Source organism: Pristiophorus japonicus, chromosome 15 (genome assembly GCF_044704955.1).
Source record: "Pristiophorus japonicus isolate sPriJap1 chromosome 15, sPriJap1.hap1, whole genome shotgun sequence".
In the NCBI taxonomy this organism is placed as follows: domain Eukaryota; kingdom Metazoa; phylum Chordata; class Chondrichthyes; family Pristiophoridae; genus Pristiophorus; species Pristiophorus japonicus.
Window position 1 is genome coordinate 161,860,556 of NC_091991.1, and position 24,604 is coordinate 161,885,159.

General features: G+C 44.6%; 1 protein-coding gene across 2 annotated transcripts in view; it reads right to left on the reverse strand.

Annotated features, from left to right (window-relative positions):
* Positions 1 to 9,741: 9,741 nt before the first annotated feature.
* znf598 (zinc finger protein 598) overlaps positions 9,742 to 24,604 on the reverse strand; it is a 45,378-nt gene continuing 30,515 nt past the window's right edge. Inside the window, exons 9-12 of one of the 2 annotated variants that reach the window (XM_070901220.1) lie at positions 21,959 to 22,704; positions 19,194 to 19,344; positions 14,621 to 14,765; positions 9,742 to 13,415 (exon numbers count right to left, since the gene is read on the reverse strand). In XM_070901220.1, the coding sequence (XP_070757321.1) occupies positions 13,068 to 13,415; positions 14,621 to 14,765; positions 19,194 to 19,344; positions 21,959 to 22,704 (1,390 nt within the window). In that variant the 3' untranslated portion in view covers positions 9,742 to 13,067. Of the gene's footprint in view, positions 13,416 to 14,620; positions 14,766 to 19,193; positions 19,345 to 21,958; positions 22,705 to 24,604 lie in introns of those variants that run through there. The other variant, XM_070901221.1, reaches the window with a different exon arrangement.

Sequence of the window (24,604 nt, forward strand, 5' to 3'; positions counted from 1 at the left end):
CAACAAGTCAAATATCCGAATGAAGGGCCCAATTCTGGAATATTCATTGATTATTGCAGCTCGGAAGAATAGGTTGACTTGATTTTCTCCCCCATTCCAGTTCGATATATTTACTTAAAATGACTTGCGCAGAGAATCATAGAATAGTACATCACGGAAGGAGGCCATTCGGCCCATGAAGTCGGTGCTGGCTCTTTCAAAGAGCAATTTAGTTAGTCCCACTCCCCCGTTCATTCCCCATATCCCTACAATTTGTCCTTCAAGTATTTGTTCAATTCCTTTTTGAAGCCTACTATTGAATCTGTATCCACGGCCCTATCAGGCAATGCGTTCCAAATCGTAACCACTCATTGCGTAAAAAGGTTTTCCCTCATATCGCCTCTGGTTCTTTTGCCCATCGCCTTAAATCTGTGCCCTCTGGTTACTAACCCTTCAGCCATTAGAAACAGTTTCTCTTTATTAGCTCTATCTAAATACTTCATGATTTTAATCATTTTGTCCAGACAACCAGGAATAGCAGATGGGAACAATTCCAAAAATGAGTTTCTTTGTACCTTCATTAAAAAGAAATACTTGCATTTATATAGCGCCTTTCACTACCTCCAGACATCTCAAAGTGCTTTACAGCCAATGAAGTATTTTTGAAGTGCAGTTACTGTTGTAATGTGGGAAACGCGACAGCCAACTTGCGCACAGCAAGATCCCATAAACAACAATGTGATAATGACCAGATAATCTGTTTTTATTATGTTGATTGAGGGATAAACATTGGCCAGGACACGGGGGATAATTCCCCTGCTCTTCTTCCGAAAAGAAAACTTCAGATCGGTTAGATTAGTGTGGACTGCCTCAGAATAATTCAATTAATTCAGTAATTAATCAAATTAGAATTGAAATAATTATGCTAATGACTGAAGTTGGTAATTAATTGTTACTTGCTGAATTTTTACTTAAATTGTTGACTCAATCTAACCCCCCCACAAATTAAGTACATTTTATAAATGAATAAGTTTCTCACCACCATTTATCATGAAGATAAAAAGAAAAGAACGTATTTATTTAGCACCATTCGCAATCTCAGCCAATGAAGTAGTTTAAGTGTAGATAATGTTGTAATGCAGGGAAACAATTAATTATGCCTGAATTTATTAATTTATTGCTTTATAAAAGGATGGGAAATCAACCTCATTAAATAAATATACATTCATATTATATGAATTTCCATCAGTAAACATGCTCCGGTTCTTAGGTTGCCCAATAGGAATGCCTGAAGAGATGCACTAATTTTACTATGAATTTATTACTGTTTCTAACCCTACCCCTTAATTCACTAATGGGTTAAAATGGTTGTGTGATACCTGTATAGTAATGAATGTATCAACAGTTATATGAAATTCCTTCGTGTGCCATTTTAACAGAGGAATTAACAAGACAGTAATTTCAATCATAAAGGTTTTAAAACATTTACTTAAATACTTGCTCATTTAAAGAACAAATTCTGAAGATAAGAAGAATTAAGATCACAATCGACTAAATGATTATAAAGAGTAAAAGTTAACGGATTGTGTGTCTCAAATCAAAAAGGAGTATCAGCTGAGGCTTTATCTTCCACAAAGCTTTCAATCGCATCAAAAGCACAATTTACAAGAACCATTTGTTGGCAGAATAATGGTACAACTTGAGCTGTTCTTTTTAGATCAAATAAAAGATCGATTAAAAAAAACAATGGTTGCCTCAACAGGATGAAACTGCAGCTCATTTCAGTTCACTGAAACCTGAAATGTTTAAATCAGGTTCCTCTCTTTTCTATTCTGAATCAATAAATCCACTTAAATAACACAATCTTCCATCAGTGGTATATTAATACAGTGTGTTGGTGTTTCAACAACCAGGCCACACCTGAAGTTCAGCTGGAAATGAAGATCAGGGAAGCTGTAAGATTGTGACAAAGTTGTTTAGGGCCATCTGGTGGTCAGAGATGGAATTAATATATAAATACCATTTCCAACATTCAGCACTGGGAATATGCTGAAGTTGTTGAGTGTCCCATTTAAAATGGTTACAGCAACAAAGACACATTCAGACATTTTGGAGATTGCATTCTTAAAGGGAATGCCATTATTAGCTATAGAACTGTGTTTTGCTGAAGAATTCAGTTTTTTTGCACGTTGATTTGTTGACCTACATTGGCTGCTGGTCCAGCATCGCCTTGATTTTAAAATTCTCATCTTTGTTTTCAAATCTTCCCATGGCCTTGCCCCTCCCTATCTCTAAACTCTTCCAGCTCTGTCAGTGAAATGATAGCTGGACAGATTGGAATAATGCATGACATTGGCCCCGACAGCCCAGGAGTGCCTCTAAGAGGTGCTCTGCCTTACTATTATAAGCAGAGACCTGTCGTGCTGCATTGCTGCCGACTTCCTGCTACATTAAAAAAATATAAACAGACCTGCATTGTTGCACCAGAACTAGGTGCTGCTATTCAAATAAAGAGGTGTAGTCAAATTTATGTCACGGTGACCTGCGACCTGATTTCTGGGGTTGCTTGGTTACAGATCGCATGCCAGCTGCCCATATTCAGGGGGCACCACCAACAAAAAAATCATCGAGAGTTCTGCAAAGGCCAAGTCAACAATAACTAATAATCCGGAGACACGCGTTCAATATACCATGGCAGTTTGTGACTTTGAAGTCAGTTAATTAAATAAATCTGTAATTTAAAAAAAAAAGCTAGCATCAATAATGGGGACCATAAAGCTAGCGAATTATCGTAAAAACTCAGCTGGTTCACTCAGGTTGGTTAGGGAAGGAAACCTGCCCAGCTTACCCGGTCTGGCTTGTAGCGACATCAGACCCTCAGCAATGTGGATGACTCTTAACTGCCTTCTGAAATGGCCCAGCAAGCCACGCAGTTGTATAAATCCGCTTCAAAAAGTACAAGAATAAAACAACTGAATGGACCACATGGCATCGACTTAAGCTGCAGATTCAAACACGACAAAGACACACCCAGTTGACCCTGCAAAGTTCTCCTCACTAACATCTGGAGACTTGTGCCAAAATTGAGAGCACTGTCCCACAGGCTAGCCAAGCAATAACCCGACAGTCGTACTCACAGAATTATACCCACCAGCCACTGTCCCAGACTCCCCCATCACCTGTCATTCCTGTCCCGCTGCAGGACACACCCACGAGAGTTGGTGGCCCAGTTGGGAGTGACCCTGGGAGTCCTCAACATTGACTCCAGACTCCATGAAGTCAGGTCAAACATCGGCATGTGAACCACCCTCTGATTACTACCCACTACCCTACCTCAGCTGATGAATCAGTACTCCTCCATGTTGAACACCACTTGGAAGAAGCATTGAGGGTAGCAAGAGCACAGGATGTACTCTGAGTGGGGGACTTCAATGTCTAACAGCGGTTCAGTAGCACTACTACTAACCGAGCTGGCCAAGTTCTGAAGGTCATTGACGCCAGTCTGGGCTTGTGGCAGGTGGTGAGAACACCAAGCGGGAAAAGCTTACTGGCTCACCAGTCTACCCATTACATATGCATTTGTCCATGACAGTATTGGTAGGAGTGACCAGCACACAGTTCTTGTAGAAACAAAGTCCTGTCTTTACACTGAGGACATCCTTCATAGTGTTGTGTGGCATTACCACTGTGCTAAATGGGATAGATTCAGAACGCTTTAAGCGTCATCCACGTACTGTAGTACAACGACAGAGGTGGGACAGTCTTGGATCTGGCCTGGACACGACGAAGGTTGAACAGGTTCCCACTGGTTCGGTAGTTTAGTTCCACTCCAGCTTGTTGAGCGAGAGGTGGAACATTGCAGTGATGGAAGATCGAGAAGAGGGTAATGGTGCGATGACGCAGCCCTGCTTGACCCTGGTCCGGACGTGGATTGAGTCTGATGGATCCGTTGGTCAGGATCACGGCCTGCATGTCGTTGTGGAGCAGGTGGAGGATGGTGACGAACTTTTGGGAGCAGCCAAAACGGAGGAGGACCCTCCAAAGTCCCTCGTGGTTGACAGTGTCAAAGGCCTTTGTAAGGTCAAAGAAGGCCATGTACAAGGGCTGGTGCTGTTGCCTGCATTTTTCTTGCAGCTGTCGCGCCGTAAAAATCATGTCCATTGTACCCCGTAGTGGACGGAATCCGTACTGTGACTCCGGGAGGAGCTCCTCTGCCACAGGGAGAAGACGGTTGGAGGATTCTAGCAACGACTTTCCCAGTGGTTAATAACAGAGATTCCTCTGTAGTTGCCGCAGTCGGAATTGTCCCCCTTTTTAAAAAGATGGTCACGATTACTGCATCTGAGATTTCCTGGCATGCTCTCCTCCTTGAGGAGATGAGATCATGCATTCATGCCAATAGTGCCTCTCCGCCATACTTTAGTGCCTCAGTGGGGATTCGATCCGCTCCAGTTGCCTTGTTGTTCTTGAGCTGACGGATGGCCTTTTCTACCTCGTGCAGGGCTGGGGTTTTGCTGAGATGGTGGCGGGTAGCATGCTGCGGGATGGAGTCGAGGACAAGATAGGGTGTGAATGGTGGGATAATGACCAATCGCCATTAGAGACAAGGAGAAAAAAAGAAACAGGCTCTGGGGGGGGGGGGGGGAAAGGGAGCCAAAGATTGGCAGCGGTTACGCTCTGAAAATTTTGAACTCAATGTTGAGTCCAGAAGGCTGTAAAGTGCCTAAACAAAAGACAAGGTGCTGTTCCTCCAGTTTACATTGAGCTTCTTTAGAACAGTGTAGGAGACCGAGGTCAGAGGGGTCTGAGTGGGAATGGAGTGGAGAATTAAAGTGACAGGCGACCGGAAGCTCAGGGTCACACTTGCGGACTGATTGGAGGTGCTCTGCAAAGCGGTCACCCAATCTACGCTGGGTCTCCCCAATGTAAGGACGACCACATCGTGAGCAGCGAATACAGTATACTAAATTGAAAGAAGTACAAGTAAATTGCTGTTTTACCTGGAAGGAGTGTTTGGGGCCCTGGATAGTGGGAAGGGAGGAGGTAAAAGGGCAGGTGTTGCATCTCCTGCACTTGCACGGGAAGGTGCCGTGGGAAGGGGAGGGGGTGCTGGGGGTGACTGTGGAATGGACCAGGGTGTCACAGAGAGAGGGGTCCCTTCGGAATGCTGAGAAGGGAGGAGAGGGGAAGAGACGATTGGTGGTGGGATCACGCTGGAGGTGGTGGAAATGGCGGAGGATGATCCGTTGAACGTGGAGGCTGGCGGGGTGAAAGGTGAGGACAAGGGGAAGCCCGTCATGGTTCTGAGAGGGAGGGGAAGGGACGAGAGCAGAGGTGCGGGAAATAGAACAGACACTGTCGAGGGCCATGTTAACCATGGTGGGGGGGGATCCTCGGTTGAGGAAAAAGGAAGATGTGTCAGAGGCACTAGTGTGAAAGGTGGCGTCGTCAGAGCAGATGCGACGGAGACGGAGACGGAGAAACTGGGAGAATGGAATGGAGTCCTTACAGATGTGGGGTGGGAGGAAGTGTAGTCCAGGTAGCTGTGGGAGTCAGTGGGCTTATAGTGGATACCGGTCGAAAGCCTATCCCCAGAGATGGAGACGGAGAAGTCGAGGAAGGGAAGAGTCAGAGATGGATCATGTGAAGGTGAGGGAAGGATGGAAATTGGATGCGAAGTGAATGAAATTTTCAAGTTCAGGGCGAGAGCAGGAAATGGCACCAATAGTCATCAATGTACCGGAAAAGGAGGTGAGGGAGGGGACCAGAGTGGGACTGGAACAAAGAATGTTCCACATATCCCACGAAAAGGCAGGCATAGCTAGGACCAATGCAGCTTCCCATAGCAACACTTTTAATTTGGAGGAAGTGGGTATTAGTTAAAGGAGTTGTTCAATGTGAGAACAAGTTCAGCCCGGCAGAGGAGGGTGGTGATGGATGGGGACTGGTTGGGCCTCTGCTCGAGGAAGAAGCAGAGCGCTCTCAAGCCATCCTGATGGGGGATGGAAGTGTAGAGGGATTGGAGGTCCATGGTGAAAGAGAGACAGTTGGGGCCGGGAAACTGTTAGTGACGGAGGACGTCGGAGGAGTCGCGGATGTAGGTGGGAAGAGAGTGAACAATGGGAGAAAAGAGTTGAGATAGGAAGAATTACCGCCCCATTAGCCTACTTTCAATGGGCAAAGTAATGGAAGGTGTCGTCGACAGTGCTATCAAGCTAATATCCTGCTCACCGATGTTCATTGGGTTCTACCATGACCACTCGGCTCCTGACCTCATTACAGCCGTGGTCCAAACATGGACAAAGAGTTGAATTCCAAGGCGAGAGTGACTACCTTTGACATCAAGTTAGCATTTGACAGAGTGTGGCACCAAGAAGGCCTAATAAAATTGAAGTCATTGGAGATCAGGGGAAAAACTTTACACTGGCTGGAGTCATACCTAGCACAAAGGAAGATGGTCTTGGTTAATTAAAATAGAAAATGCTGGCAATCTCAGGTCAAGCAGCATCGTGGAAAGAAAGAGAGTTAACTTTACGGGTCTGCGACCCTTCGTCAGAACTGGAATGGCTCGAGATGGTTGTGGTTGTTGGAGGTCAATCACCTCAATCCCAGACATCACTGCAGGAATTCCTCAGCCCAACCACCTGCAGCTGCTTCATCAATGACCTTCACTCCATCATGTCAGAAATGGGGATGTTTGCTGACGATTGCAGTGTTTAGTTTCATTCGCAATTCCACAGATAGTGAATAATTCCGTGCCCACACAGAGAGACCTGGACAACATCCAAGCTTGGGCTGATAAGTGGCAAGTAATATTCACGCCACACAAGTGCAAGGCAATGATCGCTTCCAATAAGAGAGCCTCATCACCTCTCCATGACAGTCAATGGCATTACCATCGTCTAATCACCCACTATCAACATCCAGGGGTGTCACCATTGACCAGGAAGCTAGACCAGATACATAAACACTGTGGCTACAACAGGTCAGAGGCTGGGTATTCTGCAGCACATGACTCACCTCCAACTCCCCATAGCTTTACCACCACCTACAAGGCACAAGTCAGGAGTACAATGGAACACTTACCACTTGCCTGGATGAGTGCAGCTCTAAACACTCAAAAAGCTCGACATCATCCAGGACAAAGCAGTCTGCTGGATTAACATTCACTTCACCACCGGCGTAGTGTCTGCAGTATGCACCATCCACAAGGCGCTCTGCAGCAACTCGGCAAGGCTTCTTTGACAGCACCTCCCAAACTCACGACCTCTATCACCTAGAAGGACAAGGACTGCAGGCGTATGGAAACACCGCCAACTCCAAGTTTCTCTCAGTCACACACACCATCCTGACATGGAAATATATTGCCGTTCCTTCATCAACGCTAGGTCAAAAGAAAACTCCCTGGAACTCCCTCACTAACAGCACTATGGGAGTACCTTCACCACACCAGACTGTAGTGGTTCAAGAAGACGGCTCACCACCACCTTCTCAAGAGCAATTCGGGATGGGCAATAAATGCTGGTCTTGCCAGAGATGCCCATATCACATAAATGATTAAAAAAAAAGGACCCATGTTTCATGGAAGGAGCGCTGCTTACAGGAGTTGAAAGGGATACTACTTCATCAATGTACAGCTAGTGTACGATCACCAAAACAAAATCATACAGGTGAATGTCAGGGTCCTTGGCAGCACACCTGTTGACTTTATCCTCAATCTACAATTGTTTGAAGGGGGGCATGGATTGCAGAGCTGGGATACCATAGCTACCCAGTGTTCCAATGGTTAATGGCACCTCAAGGCCTTTGAACATACAATGATGTTTATGCTTCCACGAGAGTGACCAGTGAACTTCATTAGCATTCTGAAGCTGAGGTTCTGATACCTGGATTGTTCCTAGGACGTCCTGTAATATAATCTGGGGAAGGTATCCCAGATCACAGTGGCATGTTGTGTACTAGACAACCTAGCCATCTGAAGAAGCAGGCTGTGGAGGAGCTGGGCGTTTTGCCAGAGGACGAAGAGGAGGCTCCTGAGAGACCACAGTCGTCAGGCTAAAAGTTAGCTGAACCATAGGGAGATTAAATCCTTCATATGAACATGCCGATCAGCAGAACACCCAGATTTAATTCATCTTGACCTTCCTCTGCAATAAAAAAACCACCCAAAACACCTGGAGGCCGAAATTTCCCCCATCGACAAGGCCTCTGCCCGCCTGAGGCGGCCACGGGGCGACACGGAATGGCCGCCGATCCTCCATGGAGGGGCTGTAATTATAGAAATTGCCCTTCCTCGGAGTGGAGCGGTATTCGGGACTGCTCCGCCTATTTTCCCACCGTGGCGTGCCCCGTGGGAGCGGCCCCACCACCGGCCGGTGCCCCCGACAGTTTTTGCTGTGGGTGGACTCTCTGAAATGGCGGCATGGCCGCCCTTAAAGGGGAGGGTGCAGTGCCGCAGCCACCATGTTATTTTTCTTCCAGCCAATGGCAAGGTCTGACCGACAATTATGCCCGGGGTTTGGCCAGGCCGCCAACAGGCAGCCTGGCACCCTCTCGAGTTTCAGGCTGCTGGCCTGGCCGAAACCCCCCAATGGACGTAACTACGATGAATGCAGAGTTCGTAGCAGCCCTCCCCTTTAACTGAAGGGAAGGGACATTGTGACGTGCCAACACGATGACGCGACAGCTGTGGACACTCTATCCCGTCCCCACTTCCATCCCGCTAGTGACGGCCACTGCACTCTGCTCCACTTTCGCTCTGCTGGAGAAAAAAATCTCCGAGGAGCTGAATTTCGCCAGATAGGCTGCTGCATCTATTGCGGCAGCCAGAACACTTCAAAAACGGTAAGTGTGCCCCGTTTCCGGCAGAGGGCAATTTTTACCCCCTGCAGTATTCATCCAGAGTCCCTGTTCTCACTATTAAAACAATACAAAAACTTCCAGTAACAACTTATTTAACATAGTAAAACGTCCCATGGTGCTTCACATGAATGTTAACAAACTTTTGACACCAAGAGGAGATATTAGAACAGGTGACCAAAAACTTGGAAGAGGTAGGTTTTAAGGAGCATCTTAAAAGGACAGAAGTTTAAAGAAGGACTTCGAGAGCTTAGAGCTTAGACAGCTGTGTGGCATTAATCTCAATTGTGCCATGGCTGTCTACTTGGAGCACAAAGATTTACGGTACTTTTGTACAATATGAAAGTGCAACTGAAGGCTCATGCAACATTCTCCTACAGCCAGCTACATTAGGAAATAGAAAAGTGCTGACTTACCTTAGAAGATGACGACTCACTGCATCCTGATAGTTCAAGCTTTAAGTCTCAGTCCCTGTAGCCCAACATATGCTCATAGCAATTCTAATTCAGTTCTGACGAAAGGTCATTGACCTGAAATGTTAATGGTTTCTCTCTCCACAGATGCTGCCTGACTTGCTGAGTATTCCAAGCATTTTATATTATATCTGAGCTCATATCATTTGATTGTTGGCATCTTAGAGGGAATATGAATACATATCAGAACAAAGTTCAACAAAGATGGAAGCAAAACTCATAACCCATGGCACTTAATGCTGGAAGCAGCAACAGCATTGGGATGTTTTACTAAGTTAGACACTATATAAATGCAAGTTGTTGTTGTCTTTGACAGCAATTATAATTAAATCCCATAAACTGGACAGGTTTCATTTGCGTGTGGTGTCCTTCATGCCATCTGAAATGTATCTTTTTTAAAATGTGTTAATTCTGTGTAAAAATGTAGCATTAATCAAACACTTTTATTGCATAAACAGTTTTTATTGGCACCCTTCAAGAATTCCAGGATATACTGTATATGGTTCTTTTGAGGCAAACTTACTCAGTTATTAGTGCTCACTCAGCCAAACAAACATTCATTGAATGCAGGAATTGCATGGATATAAATATTTTAAATTAATGATAAACAGGTACAAATGCAGAACCAATGTAACAAATGTACAGGTGTTTCATGTTCCAGTAACCGTAGCATAGCATGGTTTAAGTCCACTAAGGTAACGGTGCAGAGTACAATCCCCACACCTTTTCTTATCTTGGAGGCCACCTGCAGATTTGTACAGGGGTACTATGAATTCAAACTTATTACTGAACAGAAAACATATATAATTGCTAACTAAATTAGGTTAATTTTCTTTTTGAAAATGTCACACTGCATGGAGTTCCTCTGTACCAAAAAGTCTGCAAATATACTACAGGTATATCCTTAAAATGCCATCAGCTGCCTATAGCAAACACTTAAATCACAAACCTAGGCTCCATAAATTGCCTCAACATTAATGCGACTGAAGCCAAGATTTAAAATAAAAATGTGGTTATATTGGCACCAATTCATTTCATTTCCACCCCCTCCTAGTTTATCCTAGTTATAGAAAATTTACATAGTTTCAGTTTGCACTTTTAAAACTTTTACATTAACCCCATTTGTTGTTCCTTTAGTATGCCAGGAATATATCAAAATTGGACCTCCAAGTGTCAGGTTAAAACAGCAGTTGTTCAAGAAGACGTTGATCTGTTCTCACCCAAAGCTATGGCTAATGATAATATTGAATATTCACACACAGGTATACTTAGTTGTTCTTTAAACGTTTGTTCCATTGACTTGGACATTCATTTTAATTCAGCAGTACTTAGTGCTCAACGCAAGTGCACACAGATAATGCAACGAGAAGCAAAATCAGTTATGGTGGTTAATTCAGTTGACTCACTGTGGTGCAGTTTTAGTGCTGCTGGAGACAGCCAGTGACTCAGACTACGACTGAAGTCGTTACAAGTCACTAAGTACGTACATCCAGGTTACTTTACTCAAATGCCTACTCCAGTTAAGTGCTTCCTTTAAAAAAAACTCCCAATGAATGTACACAAGAACCACTCATGAAAAATATTTTACAGTCTGCTCCCATTCTCATTACTGCAAATGTTACCGTGTTAACTGTTCATTTTGTATTACATTTTTACAGAATATAGACAAAGCTTATGCAGTCCTAAATTTTAAAAATCACTTTATACTGCAGCTTTCTTTTGAACTAGTGTTGAATATATACTCCTGCTAAGTGAATTAAAAAAAAATCAAGTCAACACATAACAGGAGTGTATTGCATCACAAAATTATTACAGCATAATTCAGTGGCAAGATTGATAGAAGAGACGATAGTGCAGTAGTGACCCACTGGAATACCCTCAAAACATCTACCCTCATCTGAGCCCAGTGAAATGTTGATCCTTGAAACTAAAAGGATAATTCATCTAATGCCAGTTAGTTATATATAGCTAGTAACTTGGAATCTGCATTACAAAGTAGGCTATGAACAAGTTAATTCGAAAGTCACTGAAAAAGTTCCATCCAATGGGTCACGGAGTTTACCTGGGGAGGAACTGTGCCATACAGACCAAGAAGGTCCCAAGTTGTTCTGCGCAGAGTTAACTGATCTCAGCCAGTGCAGCAGTAGGGGCACCACCATTGCTCGCAGGGCCCTAGGTTAAAGAGGGGAAATAGCTGGAGCTCCAGTTCCTGATCACTATTTAGCAACCACTCTAGAAGGGCAGGTGTGCAGCATCGAATGGAGAAAAGGTTCAGACCATGTAGTAGTGCTCCATAGCTCAACAGTCTGCTGACACTCACATGAATAGTGACGAAATGGAAAAGTTACCAGATGGAACTAGAAGTCAATGCCTTCAGGAAAGGGAGAGGGATAATGAAGAAAGTGAAAACTGGCAAGAAAGTGACTGGATGTTAACAGATATATGCTATCTTAAGCTTTAATTTAAAAAAACACAACCTCGGCACTAAAATCTTTTAAAGGTGATAATGAATGCCATCACTGATCAAACTATATCTAACAATACAGACATCAATCACCGCTAATCAAGATATGTTACATGAAAAATAAACCCATTCCACTATCATGGTGATCACACAACAGAGACAATCACCATAGTGCAGGGTGATGCTGCCTGTGCCACTTATTCAAGAATTATTATTTTCTTCAGCCAAGTCAAAAAGGCTTTATTTTGAGCTGTTGTTAAAGTAAGATCATGAGAGCAACACAGGCTTATTTATATTGTTATCTTGCAATACCTCGCATTACACAGTTACTGCTATTGTCTAACTCATGGAACTCCACAATTTACTGAAGAAGTGATGGTTTAATAGGACCCGTGAGCCTAAGTATTAGTTTGTCTCCATTGCACAATAGAACCGACAGCAATGGAATCAAAAATGTAATTCACTGTACTGGTGGCATAACCTGCTGCTTAAACATTGAGAAAATATAGTTATTACTCTGTAGGGCTGGCCTGTGAGCTACCAATTTTATACACTCAGAAGGGAAAAAAAACGATTATAGCAATGCAATATCCTGCATTTAATTCTAGTTTCTAAGCCATTGTATTTTACCCTGCACCTTACATTTTAACAACTGTCACATGGGAAACTCAGCAGTTGTTAGAAGTGAAATTGAACAAGTTTAGTGCATTAATATCTACAAGGGATACAAAAAGATGCTGCAATTTGCTGCATGCAAATCAAACTATTTGAAATATGGTATTCTACATTAATTATTGGGCCAATTTCAAATATTTTCAGTACACTTTCTTCTGATGTGCAAGTGTATATCAGTATATTTTTTGTTTATGCAAAGCACTTGCGCATACAGATTTGCTGCTTTTGACAGCCATCAATTTCAAATGCAACACCTTTGAACTGCTGAAGTGGCACATTTTGTGTAAATCACTTATTTCAGTACTACTTTTTGCAAATTCGTGTAGAAAGTATAGTTTCAAAAACATTCAAAAAAAAAGTGTATAATGATGCACCATCTTTTACTTTCTATAATAGTATAGCAGCAGGTTTAGGTACAGTGTTGACATTTCTCTAATACACAGATACCATTTCTTTCCTCTCACCTACGTACTATATTATCATATTTCACCCAGGTTTCCCCTTAAAAGCAACATATGCCTATGCCTGTAAATAGCAACCGCACACAATCTACGTGCATCATCACTCTACAAGTTCAAATATGTCTTCCCTCGGGTCTGCAGTATGGGGTCTGATTATTAACTGATGATTCTGCTCACAGATTGTAGGGTGGGAAACTCATCATCCTCAAAATGCGAAGTCTTGTGGGTGACAAAGTCTTTCTGGGTCAGTACCTGTTGGCACGTGGGACACACCTGGCAGTCGAGCTCTGAGTTAACAGTGGTTTGCCATGCATTTTTCTTGTTCTTTTTTGATTTGTTTGACCCTGGTTTCTCCTGTACTCTCAAGTCCTTATGAGCAGAGAGAAGCTCCTGCTGCTTGGCTGTATCCGGCAGCAAAACAAGCAGTTCATTGAATATTTTCAAGAAATTTTCTCCCAGAAGTTCTCGGCAGCTCCTATAATACTCTGCAGCAGAAATCAGACCCTGTGAAAGCAAAAAGAGGGCAGTGTAAAAATGTAAATCAACCACAGTCCATCAGATTCCAAATAGCTTGACAGAGTCTGCAGATTACTATTGAGGACAGAAAAGTTACATTAGGAATAGAATTTTTATCCAGCAGAAGTAGAGTCAACCCAGTAGCCAGGGCTCACATCACAAAGCTACCACAATTCCAGTGGCCAGTTTCATTCAGACCACAAGCACAGTAATGTTGGTGCAATAGATGTTGTGAGATCATATTAGAGGGAGCTTCACTTTCTATTTACATGCACTACGTTTGATCTGGGAGGGCTTGTGGGTGATTCAGGATACCAAAACCAGAAGACTCATCCATTGCCTAGTATGGATATCTCTTACTTTCTAAATTCTATTTCTGGAGCACAAGAGTAAAGATGTCTTATTGCAATTATGTCAGCTGTGGCTCACTTAGTAGCACACTCGAGTCAGAAGGTTTTGGGTTCAAGTCCCACTCCAGGAACTTGTTCTGTCCTCATTGAAACATACAAAATTCTTACAGGGCTTAACAGAGTAGATGTTGGGAGGTTGTTTCCCCTGGCTGGGAAGTCTAGAACGGAGTCACAGTGGCAGAATAAGGGGTTGGCCATTAGGACCAAGATGAGGACAAATTTCTTCACTCAAAAGGGATGATTCTCTACCCCAGAGGGCTGTGGAGGCTCAGTTGTGAGTATATTCAAGACAGAGATCGATAGATTTTTGGATATTAAGGGAATAAAGGGATATGAGGATAGTGTGGGAAGATGGAGTTGAAGTAGAAGATCAGCCATGATCTTATTGAATGGCGGAAGAGGCTCAAAGGGTGAATGGCCTACTCCTGCTCCTATTTCTTGTGTTCTATCTGGATGTGCACAAAATTGATCAAAGCAAAAAAATATATATATTTTAAAAAGATACTGGGGTAGATTGTGAACTTGCCGCCCGGGCGTATAACTGACAGTGCGGGTTCGGCTGCCAGTTCTAAAAACTGCACGATTTGTATTTCTATTTATTTAATTCTCAGTGTAGACTTGCAGCCATGAGCCTTCAAGTTTTTTTTTAATGTAAGTGATGAAAAATCTAGTTGTGGTGTAGAAAATTATATGCTGAACACTCTTACCAGGATAGCAATAGCCCAAGAAAAAGATAAGTGATTCTCCATCAACGTTATTTTACATTTTGCTATTGCAGCTTACCTGTCTGAATTGCCCAGATTGAGTCCTAAATTTATTGAATTTTGTTTCATCGTTGTGCAAAAATGTATTTATTGACTGGATTAGCTCAACATTCCTCTGTTGAAAGTTCTCAGGAATGAGGTAAATACTTGTTGACGGTAGAGATCTACATTTAAAGCAAATAAAAAATTACTTTTTAAACCGGATTAAAGAGAGGCAAAAAAATCACCACCAGTAGCCATTTCTTGTCTCTCATCTCTGCCATCCCCCCGCGCCCCCCCCCGCCCAACAGTCATCCTTCACCCGCCCTCCCCACAAACCTCGTCCTTCACCCCCCCCTCTCCACAAACCTCGTCCTTCACTCCCCCCTCCCCACAAACCTCGTCCTTCATCACCCCCTCCCCACAAACCTCGTCTGTCACCATCACCCCCCCGCCACAAACCTCGTCCTTCACCCCCCCTCCCCACAAACCTCGTCTGTCACCATCACCCCCCCGCCACAAACCTCGTCTGTCACCATCACCCCCCCGCCACAAACCTCATCCGTCACCATCACCCCCCCCCACAAACCTCGTCCGTCACCATCACCCCCCCCCCACAAACCTCGTCCGTCACCATCACCCCCCCCCACAAACCTCGTCCGTCACCATCACCCCCCCCCCCCCCACAAACCTCGTCCGTCACCATCACCCCCCCCACAAACCTCGTCCGTCACCATCACCCCCCCCCCCCACAAACCTCGTCCGTCACCATCACCCCCCCCCCCCACAAACCTCGTCCGTCACCATCACCCCCCCCACAAACCTCGTCCGTCACCCCCCCCACAAACCTCGTCCTTCATCACCCCCACTCCCTACAAACCTCATCCTTCATCATCCCTCCCTCCCCAAAAACCTCGTCCTTCATCATCCCCCCTCCCCACAAACCTCATCCTTCATCATCCCTCCCTCCCCACAAACCTCGTCCGTCACCATCATCCCCACTCCCCACAAACCTCGTCCGTCACCATCATCCCCCCTCCCCACAAACCTCATCCTTCATCATCCCTCCCTCCCCAAAAACCTCGTCCTTCATCATCCCCCCTCCCCACAAACCTCGTCCGTCACCATCATCCCCCCCTCCCCACAAACCTCGTCCGTCACCATCATCCCCCCCCTCCCCACAAACCTCGTCCTTCACCATCACCCCCCCCCCACAAACCTCGTCCTTCACCATCACCCCCTCTCCACAAACCTCGTCTGTCACCATCCCCCCCTCCCCACAAACCTCGTCCTTCACCATCCCCCCCTCCCCACAAACCTCGTCCGTCACCATCACCCGCTCCCACAAACCTCGTCCGTCACCATCACCCCCCCCCCACAAACCTCGTCCGTCACCATCACCCGCCCCCACAAACCTCGTCCGTCACCATCACCCCTCCCCCACAAACCTCGTCTGTCACCATCACCCCCCTTCCCACAAACCTCGTCCGTCACCATCACCCCCCTTCCCACAAACCTCGTCTGTCACCATCACCCCCCTTCCCACAAACCTCGTCCGTCACCATCACCCCCCTTCCCACAAACCTCGTCCGTCACAATCACCCCCCCCCACAAACCTCGTCCGTCACAATCACCCCCCCCCCCACAAACCTCGTCCGTCACCATCACCCCCCCCCCACAAACCTCGTCCGTCACCATCACCCGCCCCCACAAACCTCGTCCGTCACCATCACCCCTCCCCCACAAACCTCGTCCGTCACCATCACCCCCCCTCCCCACAAACTCGTCCGTCACCATCACCCCCTCTCCCCACAAACTCGTCCGTCACCATCACCCCCCCTCCCCACAAACCTCGTCCGTCATCCCCCCCTCCCCACACCTCGTCCTTCACCCCCCCTCCCCACAAACCTCGTCCTTCACCCCCCCTCCCCACAAACCTTGTCCTTCACCCCACCTCCCCACAAACCTCGTCCGTCATCCCTCCCTCCCCACACCTCGTCCTTCACCCCACCTCTCCACAAACCTCGTCCTTCACCCCACCTCTCCACAAACCTCGTCCTTCACCCCCCCTCACCCCTCGTCCTTCACCCCCCCTCACCCCACGTCCTTCACCCCCCCACCCCTCGTCCTTCACCCCCCCCACCCCTCGTCCTTCACCCCCCCCACCCCTCGTCCTTCACCCCCCCCACCCCTCGTCCTTCACCCCCCCCACCCCTCGTCCTTCACCCCCCCCACCCCTCGTCCTTCACCCCCCCCCTCACCCCTCGTCCTTCACCCCCCCACCCCTCGTCCTTTACCCCCCCCCCTCACCCCTCGTCCTTCACCCCCCCACCCCTCGTCCTTCACCCCCCCCACCCCTCGTCCTTCACCCCCCCCACCCCTCGTCCTTCACCCCCCCCACCCCTCGTCCTTCACCCCCCCCCACCCCTCGTCCTTCACCCCCCCCACCCCTCGTCCTTCACCCCCCCCTCACCCCTCCACAAACCTCGTCTTCACCACCACCCCCCTCCACAAACCTCGTCCTTCACCGCCCCCCCCTCCACAAACCTCGTCCTTCAGCAACCCCCTCCCCCAAACCCTCATCCTTCACCATCCTCATTCCCATCCCAAACCAATCCCATTAGGAAAACCCTGGACACTTGATACATCAGTCTAACGTGCATGTCATTAACAAGTGGGAACTCGTGGATAGACTGCGCAATGGGAATCCCAAATTTTAATGAGAATTATTTTCTACATTGATTCCTTCTAAGTTTAGAATAAGTACCATTAAACTGGGACTACAACTCACACCAGTGTACAGTACAGGGGTAATAAAACCATAGAAAAATGGCACAGCAGATTCCACTATCCAACATGCAAAACCTAGCCCTTAGAAATGTCAGCAGTATTTCATGCGAGAATACCTGTAATACAGGCAGCATAAACATTCTATGATTATTTATGGCAAGACAGATCTTTTACTTCAAAACACTGAAGAATTAGGAAAATAAAAAATAATCACTTTTCATACACAATGTATCTGAACTGTATATTGCTCCTTGCATAGTTTTTATAAACACTGCAGTATGAATTATTTATGAAGCACCCGAACAATATTGAAACAATACCTAATGATTTCCAATTATACATGTATATCCACTAAATCCCCTACTCATATCAAATCTTCAGAGTCTGTACATTTGCACAATAATGTGGATGTTTTGCCAACAAAATCTTATTACAAACTGGAGAATAGTGGATATCTAAAAATCATTACCAGGCAGTACTTATATTCAGGGTTTCGGATGCCAGAAGCTCAAGTATTGTTTGGCCAATTTTCTCTCCTGATGGCACCGACCACAGACATTGGGCCGGCCGTGCCACCCCCCCCCCCGCAAGTGTTGACAGATTATTTAGCAGTGGAGAACACCACAGCTAATTTCGGATCCTATTCTCAACTCCCATCCACACTACTTGGCAGGTGCCTCCAGGTAACATCCAAGAATATTAAGACTCCTGAACCAGGGCCACAGAAATCAAATATACATCTTCGACCACATGTGTTAACAATCCAGCAGAGATGAGAGATTAAACCTGAGACGTTTTCCTTCTCCATATGGTTCAGTTCCACGTTAAGCAGTGAATTTACTACCTGAGCCAGTGGGAGAAAGGGGCTTTCATTCAATGAAAACACACACACACAAGCCCTTCCACCAGTCAGAACAATGCCACAGTTGGCTGTCAGATTTCCAATATAGTATTCCAAGTTCATAGCTAGAATTTTTTTTTGAATGGCCCCGACCAAGGGATATGCAGCAGACCCCTCTGACCGGTGGCCAGCATTGGTATGGACATTAAATGCAGCTGGGTAAATCTCCTGCCCCCCCCGGCAAAGCACCTGGCCTCCACTCCTTTCATGACAATAGTAGAGATCGGAAATGCACCGACCGGTTAGGAAATCCAAATGTGGACATGTGCCCTACCTTGGAGTGTATTGGACCCCAAAATGTAGAGTCATCAAAATAAAATTATTCACAAACAGACGACCGTATTTGCTGTATTAGTACGTTAGATTCATATCTGTAGCCATGCCCAAGCTTAAACAACAGCAGAAATTTCTATTGCCATGGACATCCTGAAAGGGACGATCACTGGGCAGCTCAACATGCTACTGGATCTCAGTAACCTGTGTAGCTGTCAATGGAGGCAGAAATAAAGCACTTGGCCAGTCAAAGCACTTTTCAAAACAGCAACGGAACAGAACATTGCAAAGTCTCAGTGCTTTCCACATAAATACAGGCAATACAGCAAAGTCTCCCCAAAAGCAGCAGTAGCCTGGGCTTTACTGTGGAACAACTCAGCACATGCAACAGGACTATTCAGGAGTTTTCCCAAAGTTACCAGACTTTCACTTGTAACAAAAAGTTAGTTCTCGCACCCTGCAACCGTGAAAGCTGCAGTAGAGATTCTCTTTTAGATTAAAACAAGTTGAAACACCTCCAGAGTACAGTATAAGGAAATAGAAATGAATTGTGCTGTTTTGACAGGGAAATCCACCAGTACTGAACCCCTGCTTTTTAAAGTGGATAACAAAAGAGGAATTGCCTCACAGTGGAAAGTATTTTACATACTGTTTTGGTGCTGGAATCATAGGCTCGCTGATGTTTGAATTCAGAGGGACACCAGTAAAGCCAGGAGGGGGTTTACTAACAGGGGCAGACAATCCTGGTGGAGGAGGAAGGTTGGATGGTGGGCTCTTCACTGGTAATAAGTTGTTAAAACCTGGATAAAAAATAAATTCAGAATTAAATGTCTGAAATTTGTTAAAACTTTAACTTTGAATTACTTATTTAAAAAAAAAGGAAAATCCAGATATTTTAGTTGTCATTACAGTAGTTTTGTATTCTCAAAGCAAAGCATTCATTGCTCACTACACTGAGCCACTAGCATCAAATCCCTGATCTCACATTTACCTAGACACGGTTTTCAATCCCCAGTTGACTTTTCAGAAACTTACTATCTCCATGCATTTCCTTAGCCGCCAAATATTGATACAAGCACTTACCCATTCTCCAGTACATAATCCTTAGAACCTCTTCTCCATAAAGAGATGACTTCAATTTTGACTAGGAGCATTTAGTTCTTACAAATAAAATTTCAGTGACCCAAGTTTTAAAATGGCTGAAGGTTACATAGTGTCAGGAATATCCATGTCAAACCTGAAACACATTTTAAAACAACGCAGTGCATTGTTCAAATGATGGCAGACTTGAGGCCTGGAAATCTCGTGATAACATGTCTATAACAGAGCTATCAACAGCAAGGTAGATCATTTAAACAACATTTTCAATCATCTACAGTTAAAAGATTTTGAAAGTTGTTTAGCATTACTACGTAAAGGTTTGGCCACAGCTGGTTATTTTGAGCCCTATATTAGCAACTAGTCCTAAGACAGTTAATCTTAGTTAAGCATGGATTATTTGTTGAATGCATAACCATCTCATTTCATTTTCACTTGCACATACAGTATAATGCCTACCATGTCTCCCAGAAACAATCCAATGTGCCTCATAATTAATGAATTATTTTGAAGTACTAGTATGTAGACAAACACAGCAGCCATTTTAAGAACAGCAAGGTCCCACTCTAATGAAATGAATTGACACGGGGGTGGGGGGCGGGGGGGGGGATGTGAAAGGGAAAGGCTCATCACGAGAAACCCTAATTGAAGAAATGGCATTTGAACCACTAGAACATGTGTGTGTGGGGGGCGGGGGATAGGGCAGCCTGGTTGAATATAAGGACAGCACCTCTAACGATGCAGCACTTCTTCAGTATTCCACTAAAACAGCGGCCTAGATAATATACTAAAATCCTGCACTGGGGCTCAAATCCACAATCACCCAGCTCACACAAAGCCGCTACCAATTCACCTAAACTGATCAACAAGGTAACCCATCATCTTACTATCATAGGATACATTGACTTTTTAAAGCTTTGCCTAGACAGTAGCACAAAGCCCAGTGTTCAATTACTATAAAACGTCAAATTTTAATCTTCTAACCTAATGGTCCAGAATCGGTGCTGACTAAAGCTCATTGAGACTCATCTCAAAAGGCACTAGGTCACAAAACAAAGTCAATATACTTCACTCCTCTCTGGAATTTTGAAAAAGGTGATTTTCAACTAATGATGAATGCACCACAAGACAGTTGATCACGTTTGGAAACAAATGCAGTGGTATACAGATTATTAAAAAAAAATCTCAAAACCCCCAAAAAGCTTATCCATAGGGAAAAATAATTCAGCAATGGCTGGTACACATACACAATGGGGAGCTTATCTTTATCCTGGCATCAGGCAACAAGGTTACATTTCCACTCAAAAGTATGGTTTTAGAAATGATTGTCTTCCAATATTCATTTGAAGATCTGAAATATGTCACTAGACTAGTAATCCAGAGGTCTGGATCAGTAATCCAGAGAATGAGAGTTCAAATATCACCATGGCAGTTTCAGAATCTGAATTCAGTATTAAACAATCTTAAAATAAAAAGCTGTTTTCAGCTAAACTGACCATGAAGCCATCGGATTGTCGTTAAAAATACAACTGATTCACTAATGTCCTTTAGGAAAGGAAATCTGCTGTGTTTACTCGGTCAGGCCCACACCAATGTGGCTGACTCAGAACTGCCCTCTGAAGTGACCTAGCAAGTCAGTCCATTGTATCAAGCTGCTACAGAGCAACTAGGGACAGGCACTAAATGCTGGCCTTGCCAGCAACACTCACATCCAGAGAATGCTCTTTTAAAAAATGTCACTGCAAAAATTGCAATCGAGTGAAAAGGTCTTGAAACACAAATCGGTCAGGATCCTCATGAAAAGAACAGATCTTGTGGCAAGTTATTAGCATTCTAAACCAACGGACTGCCACAAGATTGATCAGGGGTAAAAGAAATGGATGCACTAAAAACTTTTCTCTCTCTCAGGTTACGGTTAGAGTAAAACAAAAAAAGTTCAAGTCCTGAGACCAAGGGTACCTGTTCTGCTTATTCAGTGGTACATGCAGTACACATCACCGACAGGTTCCGTTTTACTACCACACACCAATCCTCCAGCCACAAATCTGGCCAGTACATCCCCAGAAAAGGTTTCCATCTTTGGCAGTGGCTTTCATTTTACAATGTTGGGAACAGAAGTGATAATGCAAGAATGCTAGCCATTTTCTCACAAGATCTCTTTTTCTCAAGTCAAAAACGATGTGGTTTTCATGCCCCAGAATCACCATTCTGGAGGACACCAAAAATCACCATTTTAACTCCAATGCATGTACAGGTCCTGCTTACATATTAGAATATTTCAATAGGGTAGAACACAATCATTCCTAGAATTCTTACCTGGAGGTGGCTTTTTTGGTATAACTGGGTTCCCGAGGGCAGGAAAATCTTCTTCAGGTAAAGGACTTGGACCATCTTCAGGCTTCTTAAAGCCTGGCGGTTCCTTTAGTGTACATATACTTGCATTTTCAGTACATAGTTTGTCTGTGTGACCATTCAACACACTGATGACTGGCATACTCTTCGGTTTAATTTCTGGAACATTCTCCTTTTGGGCTTTATTTACAATAGTATCAATAACTGGAGCTGGTGATGAATTTAGTTTTTCACCTCCTATCTTTTTCTTTTTACCAACTTTAGAGACAGTCTGTGTTGAAGTAGTTAACAAAGAAGAAATATCCAACATCGTGGGCGCACTTCTGAACTCCTGAGCTGTCAACCCACCACCATCATCCTCTTCCTCCTCATCAGACTTTAAAACCGTTTTATTTTTTGTTTTTGCTTTGGTACTGTGAGTTGGTAAAGATTTTTTAACAGCTCGACTAGAATTGTTGCTACTGGAATGGACAGTTTTCAAAACATTTTTGCCAGGAACGTTAGTCCATGCAGATGCAGATGTAGACGTTGAGGGGTTTTGCTGTTTAATTTTAGACACAAGAGCAGGAAAGTCTTCCTCCTGAAAAGTGGTATTTTTCTTGGCCGCAGAAGTATAAGCTGGAGTAAGGCCTGTGGTATTTGCACGTGCTGAAGCAGACAAGCTGGGAAATTCTTCTTCATTTAGTCGAACAGGAATCAAATGATTAGAACTGCCAAAAAATAACAATGTTAGCTAATCTTCTTACAAGTTACATGAGAAATACATACTTAGAAAAAGTTACATGATCTATTTGACTCCTTTAAAATGTGCTCCCAAACCATTAGTCATATCTCAGAAACAATTAAGGATTTGAAGGACTTTGATACTGGAGTTTGCCTCTTATCACGCCAATGGCTTTGTGCTACTTAGTATAATTAGCAGGAAGAAGAGACTACATCATGAAAATGTGGAATTGAGAAGCAGCACACCATAATGCAGTCAACCCTGTTTACAGAAGTACAAGAATAATATTCTCCACTCTCGTAACACATCTACTCCCATGTGGTCTCTTATTTTTCCAAAGCTATACAGGGATCAACATCTAGCCAGTGAAGTCATCAACTGAAAAACTGGTAAACTTAAAATACAGAATTACAAACCTTTCTGGGTTTAGCTGTACTGTAATACGTGAATATGAAATTTTATTGTTGCATTTTTCCTCACGTTAACAAATTGCACAAGTGACAGGAAATACAGAAGAGCCACACCAGACTGAGGCTTCATATATAGCATGGCAATACACCCAGTTTACAAAGCTACAGCGAGATGGCAAACTTTCAACAGGATAGAGTCCCAGTCGCCTGCTTCCCCATGCTCCTCCCTAGTTAACAAATCAATTCTGACCTCTGCCTATTCAACTTTATTTGGAAACTAAATGAGGAGCAATGGCCTTCATCACACATATTCACTGGTTCTTTTTACAGAAACAAACTCGCACTGCTGTACTGTCTTTCCCCAGTAACAAAGGCCCCAAGTTTCAACATGATTTGCTCCTGATTTTTTTTTTTTAAGGAGCAACTGGTGTAGAACGGAGTATCTTAGAAATCGGAATTCTCGCCATTTAGTTTGCTCCAGTTCTAGTCAGTTAGAACAGTTTCACTTTGGAACAGAATTTTTTTTTCCAAAAGGGGACGTGTCCGGCCATTACGCCTGTTTTCAAAGTTTCGTCAGTGAAAACTTACTCCAAACTAACTTAGAATGGAGTAAGTGAAGATTTTTGTACGCTCGAAAAAACCTTGTCTACACTTCAGAAAATCAGGTGTAGGTTACAAATCAGGCTTGGGAATGGGGAGGGGGGGGGTTTTAAAGGGAAGTTTACAAACATTAAACACTTCAGTTTTACAAATAAAGAGCCATCATCAATAATAAATGATAAATACATCATTAAATCAACCAAAAAAAATTAATAAGTAGTAATTAAAAAAAATAAATAAAACAAAACATTTTCTACTTACCGACTGCAGCAACGGGAGCCCTCCATCAGCGTGCTGGGATGACCGCCACCCACCCCCCCCAGTGTGTCTCTGTCAGTGTCTCTATCTCTCTGTCTGTATGTGTGTGTCTCTCATTCTCTGTCTGTCAGTGTCTGTGTTTCTGACAGGAGGGAAGAGGAGGGAGGGAAGAAAGAGGAGGGAAGAGGAGGGAGGGAAGAAAGAGGAGGGAAGAGGAGGGAGGGAAGAAAGAGGAGGGAGGGAGGGAGGGAAGAAAGAGGAGGGAGGGAGGGAGGGAAGAAAGAGGAGGGAGGGAGGGAAGAAAGAGGAGGGAGGGAGGGAAGAAAGAGGAGGGAGGGAGGGAGGGAAGAAAGAGGAGGGAGGGAGGGAGGGAAGAAAGAGGAGGGAGGGAGGGAGGGAAGAAAGAGGAGGGAGGGAGGGAGGGAAGAAAGAGGAGGGAGGGAGGGAGGGAAGAAAGAGGAGGGAGGGAGGGAGGGAAGAAAGAGGAGGGAGGGAGGGAGGGAAGAAAGAGGAGGGAGGGAGGGAGGGAAGAAAGAGGAGGGAGGGAGGGAGGGAAGAAAGAGGAGGGAGGGAGGGAGGGAAGAAAGAGGAGGGAGGGAGGGAGGGAAGAAAGAGGAG